This window comes from Ctenopharyngodon idella, chromosome 13 (assembly GCF_019924925.1).
Source record: "Ctenopharyngodon idella isolate HZGC_01 chromosome 13, HZGC01, whole genome shotgun sequence".
Classification (NCBI taxonomy): domain Eukaryota; kingdom Metazoa; phylum Chordata; class Actinopteri; order Cypriniformes; family Xenocyprididae; genus Ctenopharyngodon; species Ctenopharyngodon idella.
This window is the reverse complement of record NC_067232.1, coordinates 12,309,469-12,332,699: the sequence shown is the minus strand read 5'-3', so window position 1 is coordinate 12,332,699 and position 23,231 is coordinate 12,309,469. Positions and strand designations below refer to the sequence as shown.

The 23,231-nt window shown below is 36.7% G+C and overlaps 1 protein-coding gene across 1 annotated transcript in view; it reads right to left on the bottom strand.

Annotated features, from left to right (window-relative positions):
- spock2 (SPARC (osteonectin), cwcv and kazal like domains proteoglycan 2) overlaps positions 1-23,231 on the bottom strand; it is a 43,334-nt gene that overhangs the window by 6,297 nt on the left and 13,806 nt on the right. Inside the window, exons 2-8 of the mRNA XM_051917989.1 lie at positions 22,175-22,220; positions 12,356-12,470; positions 9,472-9,580; positions 6,852-6,966; positions 5,193-5,312; positions 4,274-4,492; positions 126-188 (exon numbers count right to left, since the gene is read on the bottom strand). Of these exons, the coding sequence (XP_051773949.1) occupies positions 126-188; positions 4,274-4,492; positions 5,193-5,312; positions 6,852-6,966; positions 9,472-9,580; positions 12,356-12,470; positions 22,175-22,220 (787 nt within the window). The remainder of the gene's footprint in view (positions 1-125; positions 189-4,273; positions 4,493-5,192; positions 5,313-6,851; positions 6,967-9,471; positions 9,581-12,355; positions 12,471-22,174; positions 22,221-23,231) is intronic.

Genomic DNA, 23,231 nt, shown 5'->3' with positions numbered 1-23,231 from the left:
TTCTTCCAGTTGTATACATTCTATATAACCTCTTTCTTTGTTTCTCCCTTTGTTGCTTTCCTTCACACCTTAATTTGTTCTTTCCGAGATAGTACAGCGAGTCTCAGCGGAACGTTCATTCTTACCCGGTTTCTTCTTGGCTCCTTCTTGCACTTGGATTCGCTCTAGCTCAGCCAGGCAGGGAGGCTCTGTGGAAGAAAAACAATCAGTGCCTTTAGGGAAGAGCCGGCGCTAATCTCCTCCAGACAAACGCTTCACACGAGCTCCCCCACCAATTCCCAAAAGAGGCGGCATTACACCAGGGCTGCTCTCTATGCAGCCGCACAATCAAATCGCACCCAAACACACCCGCATTTTAGAAGTGGCACAATAGATCTTTCTAATCTCTAGTTTTATGGCAATGTAATTCATGAAAGAAAGAGTAAATTAATTTTTGAGTAATAGAACTTGCTTTGAATGTGTTCTGAACAAAATGAACACCTGTTATAGAATATTTCTATATTGTAATTTTCTCCTTAATGCCTTGAGGTGAAATGTACAACCTTATTATAATAAATCAGTGGAACAACTTCCTCAAAAATGAAAATTCTGTCATCATTTACTCACCCTCAAGTCATTCAAAACTATAATTGCATTCTTCTGAGGAACACAAAAGAAGTTATTTGGCATAATGTCCAAGCTGCTCTTTTTCAGTTAATAAAAAGTAAATGGTGACCACGGTTATCAAGTAGGGTTATGTGATATTAACAAAAAATTATATCTTGATATTTTCTGGGATTTTTAGATGATATTTTGCTGAGTGTGTTTGTGCTGTTACATTGGCTGGTTTAGGCCTGTCGTGAACAGCTGACTCCAGAAGATTTTCATATTCTGTGTGTTGTTCAGTTCACAGCAGAGACAGAAGTTTTATGAACTTTTACATTAAGAGGTGATATCTGGCCCCCAAACTGATTTTCAGAGGAAATTTTTCAATTCAATCCAATCCAAATAGAATAAAAGGACACTACAGTGTTTTAAAAATAAAATTTTGAATACTGGAACATGAAATGATTAAAAAAAATGAATTATACTTTTTAAATATGAAACCATCTTAATGAGTGAATCATTCATTCAAACAATTTGTTCAGCTTTGAAACAGCTGATTCATTCAGAAAACAAGCAAGTGATGTCTTTATGAATGAGTTATTGATTCATTCACTCAAACAATTAGTTCAAAAACGAAATAATTCAGTAATGAAACAGCTGTGTGTTGCTTAAGCCCGGAACACACCAAGTAGAAGGTCAGCCGTCGGGCAGTTTTTGTGCGTCAGCCGACTAGTTTTCTCAGTGTGTTCCGCACCATCGGCTGAAGTTGGTCCTCGTCTGCTTTTTTTCGGCCAATTCGACATGTTGATCCGGCGTCGGAGCTCGTCGGTCAGTCGGGCCATCTGATCATTCTGATTGGCTGTTCAGCTACTGCCACCTGCTGGTACGGAATGACATTTCTTCTTACGCAGGCACAGAATGGACGTCCTACTTGGCCGTCGGGTGTCGAGCGTCGGTTTGGTGTGTCAGGGCAACTTTGGACCCAGGTGTCGCCGATGTGAGCCAACCCCACAGTCGCCACTAGTTCGTCGGCGTCAGCTTGGTGTGTTCCAGGCTTTAGAGACACGCAATGCTTTTGTTCTGGCTTGGTTTGGGACTATTTTTTTATTCTAATAGGCTTTATCACACAGTGAATGTATAGACTCTCAAAACGTGTTTTTGCCAATTGAGTGACATTTTTTTTAAAAAGTAGTGCACAACTCATATGGATCACTTTTATAGTGCTTTTTTTTATCCTTTTTGGATCCTGACAGACCCAGTCCCCATTCACGTCCATTGCATGGAAAAGAGCAGCTTGGACATTCTGCCAAAGATCTTCCTTTTGTGTTCCACATAAGAAAAAATGTCATACAGGTTCTGGAATGACAAGAGGGTGACTAAACGATGACAGAACGTTTCCTTTAATAAATAAATCAGTGCATTACACACTGGAATATTTGCCAATGCTTCAGTGCTATCATGTTTCACAGCTGTATGTGAGGTCCAGGCCAGTCAAGTCTAAAAAATGCAGCGGGTTTCTGTCTGACTGCCTGTCCGGTTTTAGTCCCAGAGAGTTTGAGGCTGAGCAGGCTGTCAACAACCAACACTGATGTTGTTTTTCCCTCAGCAATGGCCATTTCCTATCCACTGGGGGAAATACAAGGGGAAGACAAAGTATGACAGGCCAAAAGCAACTATGCCCTCCCCAGGAGAGATGAGAGTGCCCAGCCACATATCGTGAGCAGAATCACATCAAACAAAAGCCAGGCTGGTCTAGTGTGTGTGGGTTTGTGTGTGTATGTGTGTTAAGATACTGCAAAGATACAGCTCTCTGCCCCTCCAGTGAGATGCATAGTGGAGCATATGTCTGTTTGTGTCAAGAAGATTGCCATGCTCCATGGCTTAAGCAAACACTCACACACACACACACACACACACACACACACACACACACACAGGAATTCCTAAAACAAAAGAACACACAAGCACACTTACACACTGACGAGTCTCATTAATATGTAGAACATGTTGCTGATAAACACAGGCCCATGCAAACAGACCTACGTTCTCCCCCGCTAATACACACACACACACACTGACTGTCAGTCACCCTAGCAACAAACACTGAATAGCAATTCCTCCAGACTTATGCATCTCATCAAATGAATACTCCAAATCACTCTCCCCACATGTCACAAGCAACTAAAGGTCAATTTACGCCCTCTCCAGCTCTCTCATTTTCTATCCAATAGGGTTGTTTGTAGAGGAAATGAAAGATTTGGATTTCAATAATCCAAACATATGGTCACCCCTCCCCTATTTAATGTTTGATTATATTTAGAAAACCAATTAAACTTAATCCATTGCAAACTGAATGAGTTAGTGGCATGAATCTGCAAAACTCTCGGCACACAGATAGATGGATTTTCCCAAATCCCTGCCTACACAGACTAGTGTCTTCTTTATCTTTAACGCCAGTCCAGTGCGTGCTGATGTCAAATAAACGCTCTCTGCGACCAGTCCAGTCTTTGCATGCAATATCTCTTCTGGTCTTTTGTAATGGAAACCAAATATGCCCCTCGAATCCAATTTAAACATCATTTCAGATTTGAAACCCCAACTCTCTGAAGCAGTGTTGAACACGCTTGAACACTGACTAGTGCTGGCACTGATGTTCGGCCATGTGTCCCCCTTCTGTCACGCTGATATAACCAAGCAGAGCAAACTGTGGACCGTGGCACTGACCAGCAGGGTGCAGAGCAGAAATCTGCAATGCCCAATCCCGGTTAGAGCTGATTTTAAAAGCTGAATGTGTAATGTTAGAAATTACAAAACATTTTTTTTTTTTTTTTCAGTGTTACTTTTTACAGTTTTTTTGGTTTAGAAAGGGTTTTTGCCTTCAGATGAAAATATTTTTACAGTTAGTCAATATTTTGCCATATCATATTCATCTAATTTAAGTCAGGATTAGGATTTGAAACTATTTATAAAAATACGAGAAAAAATATGTTAGTGTTCCACTGATAATATTTTATGGTGATATTTTTCTGTTATTTTTATTACTAATATGATTTAATTAAATTGTGCGATTATTGTCATGATGCATATATTTAAAATGGACATACACAGTTGTTCAAATGTTTGGGGTCAGTAAGAAGTTTTTTTTTAAAGAAATTAAAAGGATGCAAAAGTGACAGTAAAGACATTTATAATGCTGCAAAAAATGTGTATCTATTGTATCTATCAAAATACATTTCAAATAAGTGCAGGTCTTTTGCAGTACATAATTGATAATCAAAAGGAATGTTTCTTGAGCAGCAAATCAGCATATTAGAATGATTTCTGAAGGATCATGTGTATCTGAAGACTGGAGTAATAATGCTGAAAATTCAGCTTTGCATTACAGGAATAAATTCCATTTAAAATATATTCAAATAGAAAACAGCTATTTTAAATTGTAATAATATTTCGTATATTACTCTCTTTACTGTATTTTTGCATAAGTGTCATTTTTTTAACAACATAAAAAAAATATTGCCAATATTCCCAAATATTTAATTGGGGATATAATATTATATTCTATATTATATTATTGGCAAATATAATAAGTGTATACTGTATATAAATACACATATATAGAGTATTTCATTATGTTATTAGAAAAAGTCATCGAGGCCTGGTTCAATTGTGTAGAGATACTAAAACTCACTTTCTCTCCAAAAGCAGAGGCACCACTCCGCTGTGGAAACTTTGCCATCACGGTATGAATCACAGGAGTTGAAGAAGGGCCGTATGCACACTTCATACTTGTCCAGATTAATGGCAGCCAGCTCAGCTTGGTCCAGATACAGGTCATTGTTTGTGTCCAGCTTAGAGAACATCCAGCCAATAGAGTCCTTACAGGTCGCAACAAGAGTCCGGTCCACAACTGGGCACAAACATTCACACAGTACATTTTAACACACAGAAATAATAGCTTATACTGTAATACTTCCTCACTTTGTGAACTTTCTACACTGGTTTCTAAAAGACAGCTCTCCCAGAACCTTTGATTGCATCTGATTAGCTGTAAAAATTCAATCAACATCCTTTTAAAAGCAAAACTGCTGTTCAAATATTGCTGATAAGATAGTAAATCACTCTAATTGAAGGCATGGGCAGAAACAGTTTTATTTTTCTAAATAAATCAGAAGCAAATAATATAAATGTTGCAAACAAAAGAGGCATAGCTAGTTAGAGAACTGATGAGGTATATGGGGGATCTAGTTATTTTTCTGCCATTAAATGTACATTTGAAATTGAAGTAGGTGCAAATGGTCACCATTTTACAATTCAGCAAAACTTCTTTTTGAGGGGATAAAATGCTGCTGGTGCAATTTGGCCATCAGGATAGGACACATTTCAACACATAATACCTCTGAAGCTGCTGGTCCTTATGAAAAATGTATGCAGCAGTTTTGTTAGTGCCAATTATCATAGGTCCATGTTTAGAAGTACTAGAGAAAACACAATTTATAAATGTAAATGTACAGCTTGTGTGGTGTTGTGTGTATAGGAGGCTGCTGTAACACAGTTCTGTGATATTTCTGAATATAAAAGCACTGGCTAAATGGATGTTAGAGCCTCACTTGATGCAGAACTGGCTACAGGATTCCCTGTGTTGTTCTGCTTGCCGTTGCCTTGGAGCAGTTGGAACCAGTCCCGCAGGCGATCTCCCAGATCTGCCAGGTCCTGCCCTGTGCAACTCTCTATGGACAAAAAAGAAGAGAGACAGTGAAAGGAGATAAGGGAGTGTTGGCAGACGGTGGTATTAAAGAGCGAAGAACCAATCGTCCTGCTTTTGCCCTTCTGAATTTGACAAGAAAAGCCTACGGAGACTGCAGACATAAATCAGACATAATCAAAGTCAGCAGAAATTCACAAAGCAAGCAGCAAAGAAAGAGAGCAGCATAGTCTGTTGATAAATCAATAAAGCCTTTGTTAGAGCAAGAGCTGCAGAATCAAGGGATGTGAAAGAGACAAATTGCATCTAAAGCACTCTCAGCATAAAATCATTCATTATTATCAACAAAAAATGATTATCAAAAACTTAAAAGCTGGAACTGATATTGTGCTTCATTGAGCTTCAGAAGGTGTTTCTTTCACAAGAGCATCTTCAAAAAAAACAATTTACTCACCCTCATTTTTATCCAAACCTGTGTGATTTTCTTTCTTCTGTGGAACACATAAAAAAGATATTTCGAAGAATATTTCAACTGTTTTAGTGCATACAATGAAAGTTCATGTGGTCCAAAACAACACTGGATACCATTAACTTTCATTGTATGCACTAAAAAACACAAGATATCTTTTTTGTGTGTTTCACATACAGGATTGGAACGACATTAAAGGATTAGTTCACTTTCAAATGAAAATTATCCCCTTTACTCACCCTCAAGCCATCCTAGGTGTATATGACTTTCTTCTTTCTGATGAACACAATTGAAGAAATATTAATATCCTGACGCATCCGAGATTTATAATGGCAGTGAGCGAGGATCAAGGAATATGAGCTGAAGAAAGTTCCTTCAATTCACATCCATCCATCATAAACATACTCCACACGGCTCCGGGGGGTTAATAAAGGCCTTCTGAAGCGAAGTGATGCGTTTCGGTAAAAAAAATATCCATATTTAACAAGTTATGAAGTAAAATATCTAGCTTCCGCCAGACCGCCTTCCGTATTCAACGTACGAAGAAAGTGTAAAACTCTAGCATTTCATAAAGCTCATGCTACGTCCTACGCCTTCCCTATTCAACTTACAGAAAAAGCTTAACTGACACAACGCCAGTTTACACTTTCTTTGTAACTTCAATACGGAAGGCGGTCTGGCGGAGCTAAATATTTTACTTCATAACTTGTAAAATATGGATATTTTTTTATACAAATGCATCGATTCGCTTCAAAAGGCCTTTATTAACCCCCCGGAGTCGTCTAAAGTATGTTTATGATGGATGGATGTGGATGGATGCACTTTCTTCAGCTCATACTCGTTGATCCCGCTCACTGCCATTATAAAGCTCGGATGCGTCAGAATATTAATTAAAATATCTCCCATTGTGTTAATCAGAGAGTAGAAAGTCATATACACATAGGATGGCTTGAGGGTGCGTAAAGCTTGGGGTAATTTTCATTTGAAAGTGAACTAATCCTTTAAGGGGCAGTATATATTTTTTGTCTGAATGATCCCTTTAACAAGCTTTGCAAGAACAAATTGCACTTTTGAAAGTGTGTGGCGGGTAGATACCATGTTTGCTGTCCACGTCTGTAGCAGGAGCCATGGTGGCGGTGCAGGGGCAGAGACCAGCACATCTCATTTTCAACTCCTTTCCAGTGAGACAAGCCTGCTGCTCCAGTTTGCACTGATTCACAGGTGCAACACACACACACAAGACACAAAGAATGAGCAGTACCACCAAAACACTTGTCCAGTGTCACATGCTCCAGTTCAGTGGCAGGAATTGTAAGCCCAGATAGAGGACAATTATTTCTACAGATGAATGAAAATCGCTGGTTCAGACAAGACATCTCCATTAAAAGAAGATGATGTCAACCTTCATTTCTTCCCTCACAAGGTCAGAAATAGATATAATAGAGGTAATACATAATTCAACAGAACGGTTCTTTCAACCCCAAGTATCCAGAATCCCTTTAGACAATGCTTCTTTGATTTTTAAGGATGTCAAGGGCCAGAGTACAAAGTATAATAGAAACCATATTGTGCAAGCAGATTGATCTATAAAAGTCACACAGAATATTAAACGAAATAAAAAAATATGAAAGTTTTTTGAATGGCACAGAATAACAAGAATAGAAATAACTTTATAGGCATTCATTGTTTAAAACCCTGCAAACATAAGCTGCAGGATAATGAAAGGAATTACAATTTTGCAAATCTTTATTAAACTTTTTTTTTTTTTACAATTGCTAAGACTCATTTCTCAATACTAAGGTCACTTTTTCAAAACTCTTCACATACTGAGCAGAACAGCAATCTAGCTAACTGTGGATCATTTTCCATTGCTTTGTACAAAATGCATTTGTTGACTACATCTTTCAAATTACATAAATTCTTTTCTCACTCAAACACAATCACCATCAAAATTCTTTGTACCTACAGGCCAATTTGCCAATTACGTATTTTCTTCAAAACTGTTAAGCTTGAAGTCGGCAACTTCGGATAAGTTTTTTCCCCTATTGTGGAGTATATCTGCGTGAAAACTGAAAAGGCTTTTCAAACAAGGAAAAATGGGACTTGATTTTGTCAGGAATTGATTGGATCATTGTGGTTTGCTATTGCTGTGATCTCATGTGAGTGACTATTTGTCTCGCCCTCGTCGCTACAAGTTATTTTGATTACAGTATTTTACAATCGCTAGGACACATTTCTCAATACTTAGGTCACTTTTTCAAAACTCTACACACAGTGAGCACAACATCAGTATATGTGGGCTAAACTATGGATCATTTATCATTGCTTTGGCACAAAATGCATTCAGTGACTACGTCGTTTAAATTACATAAATTTATCACTTAGACACAAACAATGCCAAAACTCTATGTACATACAGGCTAATTTCTAAAAAAAAAACTTGTTCAAAACCTAACATACTGTAATTCAAAATTGAATAAGACAGCAGTTTGCTATATTTCTACAATAACACCATATTGAAATATAATCTGAATTTAAAAATTGAAATACTATCAAAACTATTAGATGTAGCTGAACACCTACACAAGTGTTAGTCTTTCAATTTCATTACCATCTATACAAAAGGGGAAATTTAGGAATAATGTTATGCTGTAATGTAAACATGGACAATGTAACACATATATTGCAGTGAATTATAAACAGTAGAAAGTGTCATTCTTGTTTTGTAAATACATTTTACAAAAGCAAACATTGTATAATTCTACCTGTTATTATTTTTTTTTATGTTGTTGTTTTATGAGTGACAAAGTGTGTTTGTTGGTTGACAACCTTTGCTAGTGTTATAGAAGAATGGCTTGATTTGAGATATGTATGAAGTGCTTTAGTCGTTTTAGTGCATTTTCAATGTGAAATTAACTGCTGTGCCAAGATTAAACTTGGTTAGGAGAACTGTGTGAAGAGTTTCGAAAAAGTGACCATAATATTGAGAAATGTGTCCTAAAGATTGTAACTGTAAGGATTATGAGGTCACGTGAATTAAAAAATAAATAAATAATCATGTAATGATTATTTATTTGCTAGTGGTATGAAAGAATGACTTGATTTGAGACATGTATGAAGAGTTTTGGTAGTTTTAGTGCATTTTGGATATGATATTTACTCCTATGCCAAGCTGAAAAGTGTGAAGAGTTTTGAAAAAGTGACTTAAGTACAGAGAAATGTGTCCTAGTGATTTCTTTATAAAAGAATCTAGACGGGACATTTAACAAAATTAAAGAAAGATATATGTGGTCTTGTGGACTAAATTCACAATCTTAACAAGTATAAAAATATCACCTGTAACAGAAATATATAATAATTTATACAAATGTTGGATGGAAAGGAACTAAATGCAACTACCAAACATTATTAATCATGATTCATTGTTTTAATCTATTGTCAGCCACAATAGTTTGTTTCTGTTTTAAATATTTAACAAAGCAAAACTGGTCCCTGGCTAAGAATTACTGATTTAGAGAATATGAAGCACATTTCCACATAAGTCCACCCAACAAAAATCTGAGAGAAAAGTCTGAACAAGCACAAAACTGCAACAAATCCAATTGTATTCAAATAAGCTGAACTGCAGAGTAATTGATCAAATCCATATGATCAATTTCTCTGCTGTTCAGTTTATTTTAATACAATTAAAGTAGGTTAAATGCAGTGTGAATACCTGAGAGGCGTAGTTGTGTCCATCAGAGCCACAAACAGGACCAGAGGAGGACACTGGGCAAGACTTACAGTTACTCTCCTGCTGCTGTCTTATGACCTGCTGCTTCAACCTAAAACACATCAGTCAATATTAACATAGAACCAATATTAACATCAATCATCAATATGAAATACAAACTGAGGTATGCTTGGGTATTTGTCACTTTCATGGGGTCATGACATTGAATTTTTATTATTTAATTATGTTCCTTGAGGTTCACTTATAATGTTAAAGTGCCCCTGTGGTGAAAATCAAGTTTTTAATGTTGTTTATATTTCTATGTGGTGTTTTTAAAATGCTTTTAAACAAACCATGCGCAAATTCATAAGTCAACACCATTGCTGAGTATTTTCTCCTTAAAACTACAGTGAAAAAAGACCATCTCAAAAACATGGTTTCTTACGTCACAAACTACCTTGCAACCAATCCCGTCAACATGCGGACGGGCTTTGGCATATCATTACTATGCTGTGAAGCAGGGGAATCTCAAGAGAGGCCAGGTTATCCCTGTATATTTTTCTGTTGATATGAAAAATAGGGTATATTTAGCAATATAGCGTTAATTATGTAAATGATGTATATTTCAATGTTATGATGAACTATATGCCTTTCTCCACTGACATTCTAAGTTGTTCAAAGCTTTCTAAGGATACTGATTTTAAGAAGGCAGCTGTCTGACTCTGAGATGAAGAATGGGAACATGGTTTGTGTAACATTAGCAACACATTATTAGCTGTTTGATAACGTAGTCAAGCAAATGGCTAATCATATTAATTACCATTATGTGTCCAATGTTGTAGAGAGCGATACATAAAACGCATTACCATTCTAACTTGTATACAAGCCTGTATAATTCACTTTTCCACTTCTTTTGAATCAGTTTCTGGTTCAAAATGGCTGAATTAAACCAGTATTTCCACTTGCCATTGTGCAGTGAAAACAATGTTTGAAGAATTTATCTTCCAGAATCTGGCAGTAAGGTGTGGGAGTTCATTTTTAGTCCATCTACTTTCCTGAAAAGTCCGTCTTGCAGATATGGAATAAAAATGATCCTTCAAAACTTACTGCCAGATTCTGGAAGATAAATTCTTCTGACAGTGGTACAAGAGGATGTGGTGCTGGTCCTTCAAGAGTCACTCTCAATCTGTCTGTCTATAAATCCTATAAAAAAACAGTCTTCATGTATTTTACAACACTTCAGAGCTTGTGATTCTTATTAAGTGGGGGTCATTTTTTAGGATTCTTTACCTAACCTAAGTCTCTGAGTTCCTGACACCTTGTACTTCTGGAGACTCCAGGTAGGTTCCCGTTCTGGAAAATGGTGGCGCTGGAGACTTAAGGGTTCCTGATGGTTTCACACTTAATTCTTCACCTTAATTCTTAATTCTTTTTGTCTTTTCATCTTCACCTGTTTTTGTCTGACCTTGCTGATGTGTGTTTTGCTGTCCATTGGTCATGCCTTAACTTTGAAATTTCTAGTATTGCATTAGTATTGCATCCTTCTCATGAGCATTTATTTTTTAGGCTCATTTTGCCTGTAAAAGAAAACCTGCCTAGTAATTATGCACACCTGAATATAATGCGTTTTTCATTTCCAGCCTTCCTGAACAATTATATATCACTCATAAATGATTAAAGACAAAATTAATAGTAGTTGTTAAGATTGATGTGGTTTGGAAATGGTAAAATGTGCTTGGGAAAAAAATATGATCAGAAAATCAACTTGCCTTATAATTCTGCACACGGTGTATAATGAGGATGTTTTAAGCTATGAAACATGCAGGTTGTTTAAATATGGATATTTTTCTTACAAAAACCTATCGCTTCGTTTCAGAAGGAATTTATTAACCACTGGAGTCGTGGATTACTTTTATGATGGATAAATGCGCTTTTTGGAGCTTCAAAAACTCGAACACTATTCAATGTCATTACAAAGCTGGGAAGAGCCAGGATATTATTTAATATAACTCAGATCGTGTTCGGCTGAAAGAAGAAAGTCATATACACCTAGGATGGCTTGAGGGTGAGTAAATTGTGGTATAATTTTCATTTTTGGGAGAACTATTCCATTAAAGTTACAAGAATGTTCTCTGTAGTTAGATGTATGGAACAATGAGTACCAACCCCTAAAGGATGGCCTCAGGAACATGTTTAGTTTGTAAAAAGAACAAACGCCCACAAATCTGTGTACCTCACAAAGTGCCATCAGACAACACATTGCTGTTTTATTAAATTGCTTTTCTTTTATGTGACTTTCCCCTCACAAGTGAGTGAACATATTTTCTAACACAACAGGGTTTTTTAAAGGGCATTTTAAATTGTTAAATTTTCCTTATAGGGTTAAATTAAAATGTTAATCAGTATTTTATTTTTTTGCACCAAAACAGTCATGGCTGCTTTATTAAATTGATCTTATTTCACCTCTGTCAGAATATGACTTTCTCCTAACAATTATTTTGCGTGAACACTTGTGGAATTTTGTGTAAAAACTTTTTAATGCTTTAATTTTCCATGGGGTTCTTGATTAAAACGTTAATCAAGGGTTTTTTAGACCCTCTCTCTTTTTTGTGCCTTTAATACTTCTTTCTAAACAGCCATATTTACTCATGAGCACTCAGTTCTGGTTGTTTTGAGCCAATCATCTGGACCCTAAAGGCTCAGAAATTTGATTCTTCATGTTATGAAGTTCTGAGTAATGAAAAGCTAGTTTAAACAGTTGCACACAGCACAGTGCCTTAGCATGGCACCAAGATTCTTTGATTCATACTCTCAAAAAACAAACACTATCCTGTCATGTATTATTGTTATGTGCATGAAGAGAGAGTCCTGTAGCTGAAAGGCTCACCTGTGCTCCAGCTTCTTGCGGTTGACGCACACAGCGCGCTGGTAGCCCTGGGCGACACACACCTTATGTCGGCTGCATTTCACCTTCTGGCAGGGATCTTTAGTGGTGTCCACATCTGCAAGGGCGAGAGATGTACCCCAATAATCTGCTATGTAGTCAGTTTTTTAAAAATTATTTATATTTAATTTATCTAATTTACTTTTAAGTTTAGTCTTTTTTTTATTATTTTACACATTTTATTAAATGCTGCCACCACAACCTGAACATAAATGATGACAGATTTTTTTTTTTTTTTTTTTAATGCTTATTTTCATTTTATTTTATTAATATAATTTGGCATTGTCATCTCTATTACAACTAACAAACCCTCTGAAATTCCATCATGAATCCCCAGTCAAGCCCTTGTTTACACCAAAGGAAACATACCATGACAAGCATCCTTTGATTTATGATGAAAAATGATGCAAAAGAAAAACAGTAAATCAAAAATTAGCATCACTCAAATTCAAAAGCGCCTGCCCATGCCATCTGCAAACTCTCTATGCTACAGCAGCTTTACCTTAGACAGAGAATGTTATTTTATGTTCTTCCGTAAGCATTCATAAACAATATTTCAAGATTGATCGATTTTTGCGATCTATACACAACGGCACAAGGTTGATCAGTAAGCCTCACGTTATCACAACAGGCTCAAGCAGATTAAAGAGAACACAAGAATGATAATGTTGCTATAGCAACAGCCCAACTCCAGAGACTGATTAGCTGCTCATATCAGTAAAAAAAAAAAGGAAACAAAGAACTCTCTCTGTATATATCCATTATCAACACTCTCTTCAACATTAAATATTTCTTATGAGCAGTGGCCCAGTGAGCTTGTCCCTTTAAAACATATTATGAAAGTCTCCATGTGTAAGTGATGCCAAATCCGGCTTAGAGAGCCGAGGAATCTCATCCAGTCACCGCCGCATCGTTCCTCTCATCCTTTGTTTACACATAGGACCGTATTTAATGTGATCATTACAATCGCAGAGTGGAAGTAAGGAGCTACTGACTCAATATCAAGCCCAGCCAGTGCCTGAGCTAATGCAGCTAATATACATCAGCAGCCAGAGCCACTTAACGCTGAGCATATCAGATCAACTCGCGAGGAAAGGTTCACGGAGATAAGGACACGATACACGCTGTGTACACAGGAAAGAGAAAATGCAACCACGCTGATAAATAAAACACGCACGCAGATTAAATAAAGACATCTCCATTTCTTTTTAATGAACTGAAGCTTTGTATCCACTTGACGGTCTATTAATTCACATACAGGATGACTCAACAGACTGCTGAGATGCTCTTTTCACAGGTACACACACTGGGAACATGAACTGAACTAAAAAAAAAACATCTGCTTGTGATAAATTTGTCCACATATACTGGCAACACTTTTTTGACCTATTAATGCACATGCATTGTACTGGATGTGTGCAGCTCATATGAAATCATAACATCATATATCAGACACAGATGATTAGAGATAGATATGCAGGAAGACGTGTTGCCGTGAATGTTTCACCTTGAGATAAAAATCAGGAAAGGGAGATTTTAAAGGACTACAACAATAGGCTGGTAGGGACTACAACAAGCTGGTGACATCACGAGCCCTAACGTTCAGTAGCCCGCCCACTGATTCGAGCACAACAAGTAGTAGTAGGTAAAAAACAGACGTGACACTAACACTGGATCCAGCAACTAAGCGATAAACATGCCTCTGAAGAGTGTAAAATGTTGTGCAGTGCCAGGTTGTGGAAAAACACAGTAGCTGCATTGGATTTGCAGAGAGCCTGAAATTAAAAAACGATGCTGTGCCTTCTATATTGGAACTGACAGGACACACTTGTGTGAGTAAAAAGATTTTACTGTGTCACTATTGCTTTGTTACAGATCGTACGGATATGTACGGATTATGTGTACATAATATGTGTCTAACCAAAATCACCAGCGACCAGTGATTTCTGATATGTAATGATTCATGTAGATGTTTTTGTCTCAAAATCATTTATTGTCAGTAAATCAAACCAGTGACTAATGGTCAACTTCACAATGTTTCTCTTGGTAGGATGAAAATAATCTGTTATTTAAACTGTGATTATATTATAATGTAGAAAAGCGATCAATGAACGCTTCCTTTACAATCGCTGGAACTGTCAATCAAACAGCGCAAGTGTTCTGGATTCTGGCCAAAACTCCCGTTAGAATCAATGAATCTCTTATTAACATTGTGTTTGCACTGTTAGTTATGATGAAAGCATTCGTTAGCGTACAGAAATCGAGTTACAATGACGAGATCACTGCATTCATGCACTCAACATGTCTGTGATCAGCTACATGCTTCAAACTTCAGTGATAAGTCTAAATAAAATGCTATAATCAACACTTTTCACAATTAGTAAACCTTGAGAACTATAATAGTAAAAACGTGTTAAGGTTTTTGAGAGAATTCCACATGTAATACTTAGCTATTTCCATATGCAAAGATGTTAGCCAATCACAGCAGTGGGCATTTACACTGAAGTCTCACAGCAGACATGCCCCTTAAATCAGAGCGTTCAAATCAGAGGGCTAAAATCAGGTTACCTGTCCCACCCCTCCTTCACTGTGATTGGACGGCTGGGTAAAAAGTGACAGTGATGAGCGCTGCATTTTACCTAAAGTTGAACATTCTGAAAAAATGCTTAGCGTAAAAAAAAGAAGAAGAAGCTCAGCGCTCGTCACGCTGCTGGCGTTTTAAAAACGCGGCGCTCCCATTGAAAACAATGGGAAAAATATGCTAGTCTCAGGAAAAAAACGCTTTAGTGGACACATGGCCTAAAGACATGAAAATATTAAGCAGCACAACTGTTTTCAACATTGATAATAATAAGAAATGTTTCTTAAGCACCAAATCGGCATATTATAATAATTTCTGAAAGATTATGTGACACTGAAGACTGGAATAATGATGCTGAAAATTCAGCTTTGCCATTACAGGAATACATTATATTTTATTTTTTGACAGGAAATTCACATCCCCTTGTTCTTCATACACAGGAGGTACGGCGGGCGCTTAACAACATCAACATAAGGAAAGCAGCTGGCCCTGATGGTGTGCATGGACGTGTGTTACAGGCCTGCGCTTACCAACTGGCAGAGGTGTTTACAAACATTTTCAGCCTCTCCGTCTCCTTATGTAAAGTTCCTACGTGCCTAAAAACCACAACCATTGTGCCTGTTCCAGAAAAAAACATGGTAACATGTCTCAACGATTATCGACCGATTGTTCTCACTCCTGTCATTGCAAAATGTTTTGAAAGGCTAGTAATCACTCACATCAAAGACTCTGTACCAGTTGATCTAGATAAACATCAGTTTGCCTACCGGGCAAATAGATTGACTGAGGATGCCATCTGTACAGCCATGCATGCTGCCCTTTCACATCTGGAAATGTCCAACACTTATGTCAGGATGCTCTTTGTTGATTACAGTTTGGCGTTTAACACCATCGTACCAAGTCAACTAATCAACAAACTTCATGTATTAGGACTAACCCCCTCCATATGTAGCTGGTTACTGGATTTTCTTACCAACCGCCATCAGTCAGTGCAGTTGGACAAGCATACATCCTCTACCTTAACTTTGAGTACTGGTGTGCCACAAGGATGTGTGCTGAGCCCCCTTCTTTATGCACTTTTCACCCATGACTGTCAAGCTATCCATGAATCGAACATTCTAGTTAAATTTGCAGATGATACGACTGTCATTGGGCTTATATCAAACAATAATGAAGTTGCAGGTTCAGAACCTGACAGCGTGGTGTGACATCAACAACCTGGTCTTAAACATCAAAAAGACCAAAGAAATTATTGTGGATTTTAGGACCACTAAAAAGATCACCCACAGTCCTGTGAATATTAAAGATGAGGTTATAGAGAGAATCCCCAGCCACAAGTTCCTGGGAGTTACCATTACAGAGGATCTCTCCTGGGGTGATAATACTGCATGTTTAATAGGCAAAGCATAACAACGCCTTTACTTCTTGAGAAAGCTAAGGAGAGCTAACCTTCCTCAGAAGCTGTTAGTCAACTTCTACAGATGTACCACAGAGAGCATCTTGACTAACTGTATGACAGCCTGGTATGGCAGCTGTACTAAAGCTGCCAAAAAAGCCCTGCAGCAGGTTGTGAAAACAGCACAGGACATTGTTGGCACTGATCTACCATCTCTTGAACTTCTTTATAAAACTCGCTGTTTGAAAAGGGCCAATAACATCATTAAGGACACTCATCCTTGTCACAATTTGTTTCAGCTCCTCCCATCTGGAAGGCACTTTCAATCAATCCGTGTATGCACAAACAGACTAAAAAACAGTTTTTCCCCACAGCAATAACTCTGTTGAACTCTGATATCTCCCTGACCATGTAAAATAAGTTACTGCTCAATAAGTTCAACAATAATATTTATGCTGCTATACTTTAAATTACTTGTCTTAACACTAAAGTCTATTTTTATAGCATTATTTATTGATGTCAATTATTTAACTATTTATTAGTAACTATTTCATGTTTTTAGCGATTGTATTTTAGTAGATGTTGTTAGTCATTAGTATTGTCTTCTTAATGCACTTTGGGGTTGGCACAAGATAAATTTCGTTGTGTTAGACAATGACAATAAAGTACTTGAACTTGAAAATGTATTTAAATATAATCACACATTTTAAATTGTAATAATGTAGGACAATATTACTGTTTTAGTGTAGTTTTGGTAAGCATAAGAGACCAAGGGCCCTATTTTAACGATCTAAGCGCATGGTCTAAAGCGCACGGCGCAAGTGCACTTAGGGCATGTCCGAATCCACTTTTGCTAGTTTAAGGACGGGAAAAATGGTCTGCGCGCCCGGCGCATTGTCTAAAGAGGTTGTCCCTATTCTCTTAATGAGTCATGGGTGTGTTTTAGGTGTAACGTGAAATAAACCATCCAGAGTCTCGTCTCCCATTCCCTTTAAAAGCCAGTTGCGCTCGCGCCATGGCGTATTCGCTATTTACAAGGCAGAATTTCAAAGCGGAATACTGAACGCGTCTATGGAAACGGATCTGCTCGTGACCATCTATGGGAAAAGCCGGATTCCACCAAAGCATTTTTATTTTTATGCACACAATAATAAGCTTTTATATTGTAATCCTTTTATTTTTAATATTTGGCATGTTTGTGTGCTGCTGCTGCGCTTCCCTGTGTGTATAATAAGCAGAATGCACGCGCGTTGTTCACCCGCATATAGGCGCATATTACTAACGCGCTCTTTAGAGGGTTAGTTCACCCAAAAATGAAAATAATGTCATTTATTACTCACCCTCATGTCGTTCCACACCAGTAAGCCCTTCATTCATCTTCGGAGCACAAATTAAGATAGGCTATTTTTGATTAAATCCGATGGCTCAGTGAGGCCTGCATTCACAGCAATGACATTTCCTCTCTCAAGATCCATAAAGCTAAACACATATTTAAAACCGTTCATGCGAGTTCAGTAGTTCTACCTTAATATTATAAAGCGACGAGAATACTCTTGTGCGCCAAAAAAACAAAAACTTAAAAAAAAAAAACCTTACAGACCCCAAACTTTTTAGCGTATGTGTTGTGCATGTGCATATGTAAAATAAGGAAGCCCGTATCCACAATAAAATTTTTGACTTTTTTATTTTTTTACTCAAATAAGCAAGGCAGGGTTTTTTCTAAATAGTAAAAAGACATGAGCAAACATCATCACTGGTGTTTTGAGAAAAACTACCATCACCATAGATACATCATAGATTTGTCCTGAAGTTGTGTGACAACCGCTGTGTTGATAACTTGTAAAATGCAAATTTGTTCCTCATTAAAAAGGTAAGGACCAGTGCCACCTTCAAAGAAGGTAGTGTAAATAAGGCTCTTTGGGAATTTCGGCTGCTTTGGTATCTGTTAGCTGTCTGCCGCCTGAAAATCTAAACATGGAGAGCAGATGCTCGTGAAAAACCAGACTATAAATAACATCTTACAAGGCCAATTAAACGCAAACATAAAGTAAATAATTGTTACTATTCAACATTTCTTCTACACTGCAGATTTATATAATATAATTCTTATCGTTCCACAAAAAGGGTGCATTAACACTCTTAAACTGGTTAGGCAGAACAATCTCTTTAAAATACTTCAAATGGATTTCTTTTTACTTTTAAAATCCCTTCAAACTGCAACTCTTTACATAATACAAGGGATTGTGACACTAGAAGATGAGTTGAGCTGTTCCTTGTTTTTCTCTTTGAAAGAAAAAGGATCTGAATTGGACTGATGCCCGCATTGGCTGCTTTTAAGTGGAAACATCATATTTCTTGGGGCATGAAGGGCTGAGACAAATGTCTTTTACCACTGCCTCATTAATTATCTCATAAAAGAAGACAAAATGCGTTCAATGCGTTAAGATGAATAGGTTCTATTTAATCCATTTAAAAATGATGATTATGAGAGCAAATACTTGTGTACATTCCAATGTACTGTTAATATGAAGGCATTTTTCATTTAGATTTTTCACAGGTTTTATTCGTAAATACGCATTGCATGTGTTTTAGAGATAAAGAAAATGTCTGTAAATTTACTTTTCAGTTTTTCTACAATTTTTTTTATCATCATTTCAGCGTATGGCCCACTTATATATGTGATTAATACATTTTGTTGGGTTTGGTTTATAAGTGTTCAAATCAATAACAGCACAAATACAAACTCTTAAATATCATTTAGCATTTTATGTTGCTCTCTAACCTTCGGCAAATGGATCTGACAATAATTCCCTAACTGTCACAGAGAATGAGTTCAATTAATGAGTTTCAAACAAAAGATCTGAGGTGGGTGTAGTTAAGGCTGCACAAGTAGCCCAAAAAAAAGGACCATCGGGTTCATGGACCTCAGTTCTTGGACATATGAAGCTTAAGTGGATTTGTGCTTTGAAGGAACAAAGCCAGTGTCAGTCAGTGCTAAATCAAGCCTCCGGGGCTCTTACTGGGTCTTCTGTGGAACTAGCAATTATCCATTAATTACATCCTGAGATATTTGCTAATGGACTCCTCCATTCTGAGGACTTCACTTCAACTGAAAAATCAAGACATAATGTTCAAATGTGCCCGGGCAGTCTCTCCACTCCAGCACAGCGAGGAGATGACCTCATCTCTTGTGTAAGCAATTAGTGTTTGGCAGAAAGGAAGAAAAGTAGGGCTGTCTGCTGTGACAAACATACGCAGACCACGGTCAACACTAACCGCACCATTGAATAATAATTACAGTGCTTGCACGACACTGTTAGGGATTTGTTTTAAAACAATACATATTACATTTCTGACTGAGTTAATTCAGACCAAAAAGCTAAAATGCAGTATGAAATCAGACAATTCAATCTAGACAATTCAAGATTTTTTCAAAACTTCATACTTTTTTTTTTTTTTTTAAGTAGATTTATAAAGTTTGGAAATCTAAAGTTTGAAACTTGCTAAGTGTTCAAATCTATTCAAAATCTAACAGGGTCATTCTGTGTCAACTCAACCAGAGGTCCCCGACTCAAATTTTGTATTTTGTTAATATTTTTTCTGTAGAAAGACAAATATAAGATGGCAGCATCATTATTGTATTTTTGCACAGAGATTGGTAGGTCTATTAGTAAAATCTGTTGACTTTAGCAATCTTTCTTTCATTATATGCCAACAGTGACAGTTCAAAAATGTCAAAAAGCACTTCTTGTGTTTTTTGACTCAAGTTTGCATGCCTGTAACTCAAGCTTGTATTAAAGATATCTTAATATCCTTTTAGATTCTGGTTCTTAACAAACTTTCCTTTTGGTATCTTCATTTTAAAGGCCCTCGATGGTTCAGTCCCAGAGATATGGAGATCTTAATGCGGCTCCATGAGTAAATTGGTAAATTGTACACATTTTCAGAGTTCAAAAACCAAATGTGGGTCACTTTGCATACAGCTGATATACAGCTGTCTTTTAAAGAGGAATCAGCTCGATTGCATAGAACATACCTGTCAGAGTGCCATAAATATTCTTTTTCTAAAGTTGTCATGCCTGTAACTCTAAAAGTATTCAAGATATCTTAATATCCTTCTAGATTCTCATTCTTAATAAACTTTTCTTTTGGAATCTTCATAATGAAACAAAGATTGCTAAAGTCAACAGATTTTACTAATAGACCTACAAATCTCTGTGTAAAAAATAAAATAATGATGCTGCCATCTTTCTAAAGTCATTTTTACATGCTTGTAAATTGGCTCCAAATCTCAGGTAAAAATAGTAATTTTGACCACCCCTCTAAAAAATATGTGTATTACTCAGTAAATATACATCTGTGACATTTCACGCTACAATATGTAAGATTTTTGCAGTAAAATATCCAAAAACCACTAGACCAGTGTTATATATTTTGTTCAGTTGAGTACTTACAATATCCCAAATGTTTCCAACTCTTTGTAAATCGTGAGAAAATCGCGATGTGGCCTGTCAATGGCGTCATATCCGCATTACCCTCGGTTTCCGGTTTTATTTTGTAGAAACCATGGAAACACTAAAGACGCTTTAATATATGACATGTTTTATTAGACAAGGGAACAACTGTTTGCTTACATTTATAGACAGAAAACAAATTATTGTTATATAGCTCAACACGTTTAGTCATTGTTTAAATCTAGTTTTCTTGATTTTTCCGAGTACCATGCTTTTACCATGCCTCAGAGAAAAACACTATTTTGTCAAGTAGCTAAGTATTACAGCATTTTCTCCATCATACAATACGTTTTAAAATTAATTGCATGCCATTTATCAACACAAGCCATCCAGAATTTATTATTATGATATTCTAAAATCGATCTAGATCACAGCAGCCGCCGAGCGAACGCACAGAGTAACGTTATAACATCATTTTCAACACAGTCAAATGTATCTAATATGATAAATACGCTTGAGCGGAAGAAACGGCGCCGGCGACTGCGCCATAATAAAAGTTCCGCTGCTCTCGAGGCGTGTGTCGCATTCTTCTCTCATTATCAATCTCTCCAGTGGCCTCGTTCAGCTCCAACAGCACTCAGCCTCACGCTGCTTCATACTACAGTAACGTTAATAATCTCATCCATGAACATGATTTCTGCTCGAGTCCCGTCCCGATTCTTTTCCACTGGCTGTAAGGTGAAGACGACATTTCCCAAGATTCCACGCTCAAACTCAGCGTCATCAAGCTACGCCTTTGTTTTGAATAGGCGACCTCTAGCAACTAAAAAAATACATATTGTAGCTTTAATACTTTGGCTTTCATCACTATTTATGTTTGTCTTTCTACAGAAAAAAAATATTAATAAAATCAAAAATTTGAGCCGGGGAAGTTTCCGAAATTTGGTTGACAGAATGACCAAACAGCAATGGCACCATTGTAATATTTGCATATGAATGCTCTTTCTTACATCTATTTGCATACTGAATTGTGATTAAACTTCTCGCCCTGAATTATATGCATTCTGAAACAAGATGCATGCAGAGTACGAAAATGGCAAACTTTATTTACACAGAAACAAAACATAAAACTAGCATTAATTCCTCAATGAATGCTATGAATTCAAATCTACTCTGAACATTTATCCTAATGTAAAATGCTGCTCCATTTAAAAATAAACTAGGCTATTGATGGCACGTCATGCAATTTGGGCACTTAAATTGAATGGCTAAAAGACCACTCCATAAAATGTAATAATGTGATGCTATTAGTAATATTAAAGATGACTTACTTTCATTCGAGCCTTGATTTTCATCCCATGATCTGATGTAATCATCCTGACAGAAACAAAGAAGTCAAACAGTCAAATGTGCTGCATAAAATAAACTTTAAGCCTTTAGTCAAAAATAATACTTCTATCACAGTGCATCTATCATTAACCAAGCTTAAACGTACAATACTAAGATGTTTTAATAGTGAAAAGCAGTGGAAAAGCGCTAATGGAAAAAAGACAGATGGAAAAATTCTCAGAGATAAACAAGACAAATAAGGTGAAAGCATGAATGAATTGTCAAGCAAAGATGCATAAGCAACTTAGACTGGATAAAAAGTAGGTTACGGCTTTGATGGAGAATATTAGATTAAGCAATTTAAAAGAGACATCAAACACAAGCAAAGTCATGATACAGCACTACTGACCTCCACTTCCTGGTGAAATGTGAGAAGGATGAAGCAAAGACAAAAGAGAAGGAGACAGTTAGAGGAGAGCGATGCATCTCTGAGGAGCAACTATCAAAAAAAAAGACAGGCTCCGGCTGCTAAAATACATCTATTTGCTGTGATATTCCATGATATTCCCACGTGTTCTTATAAAAGAGGCAGTTGCTTTAAGATAATTATACACTTGGTGCTCATAACACTTTCAGCACCCTGACTAATAATAATAACAACCTTTTTTGTAAAGTTCACAAGCTTATTAGTGTCATCAACAGTCATTTATCTTTGCAGTTGTAGGTGTAAACAGGAGGTGAAATCGCATATTGATTAAATTTGGCTTTGTCAGCTAAAACGGTGCAATAAATTATTATTTTTCTACAGCAAATGTCAAGTGGCAATACATGCGCTTTATCACTCCTGAAGTGTAGACTATTTTAAAAGAAATGACATTTTTATTAAATATAAGTTTACACAATTTTTTAATAGGTACACTTTAGAAATTTATATACCAACCACTTTTAAAGGTCTTGATGAAATACACTATGGCTAAATCTATTACTTCAATTAAAATGAAAAACACATAGAGAACTATTATTTGACTTTATGAATATGTGCCGCTGATATGATATAAC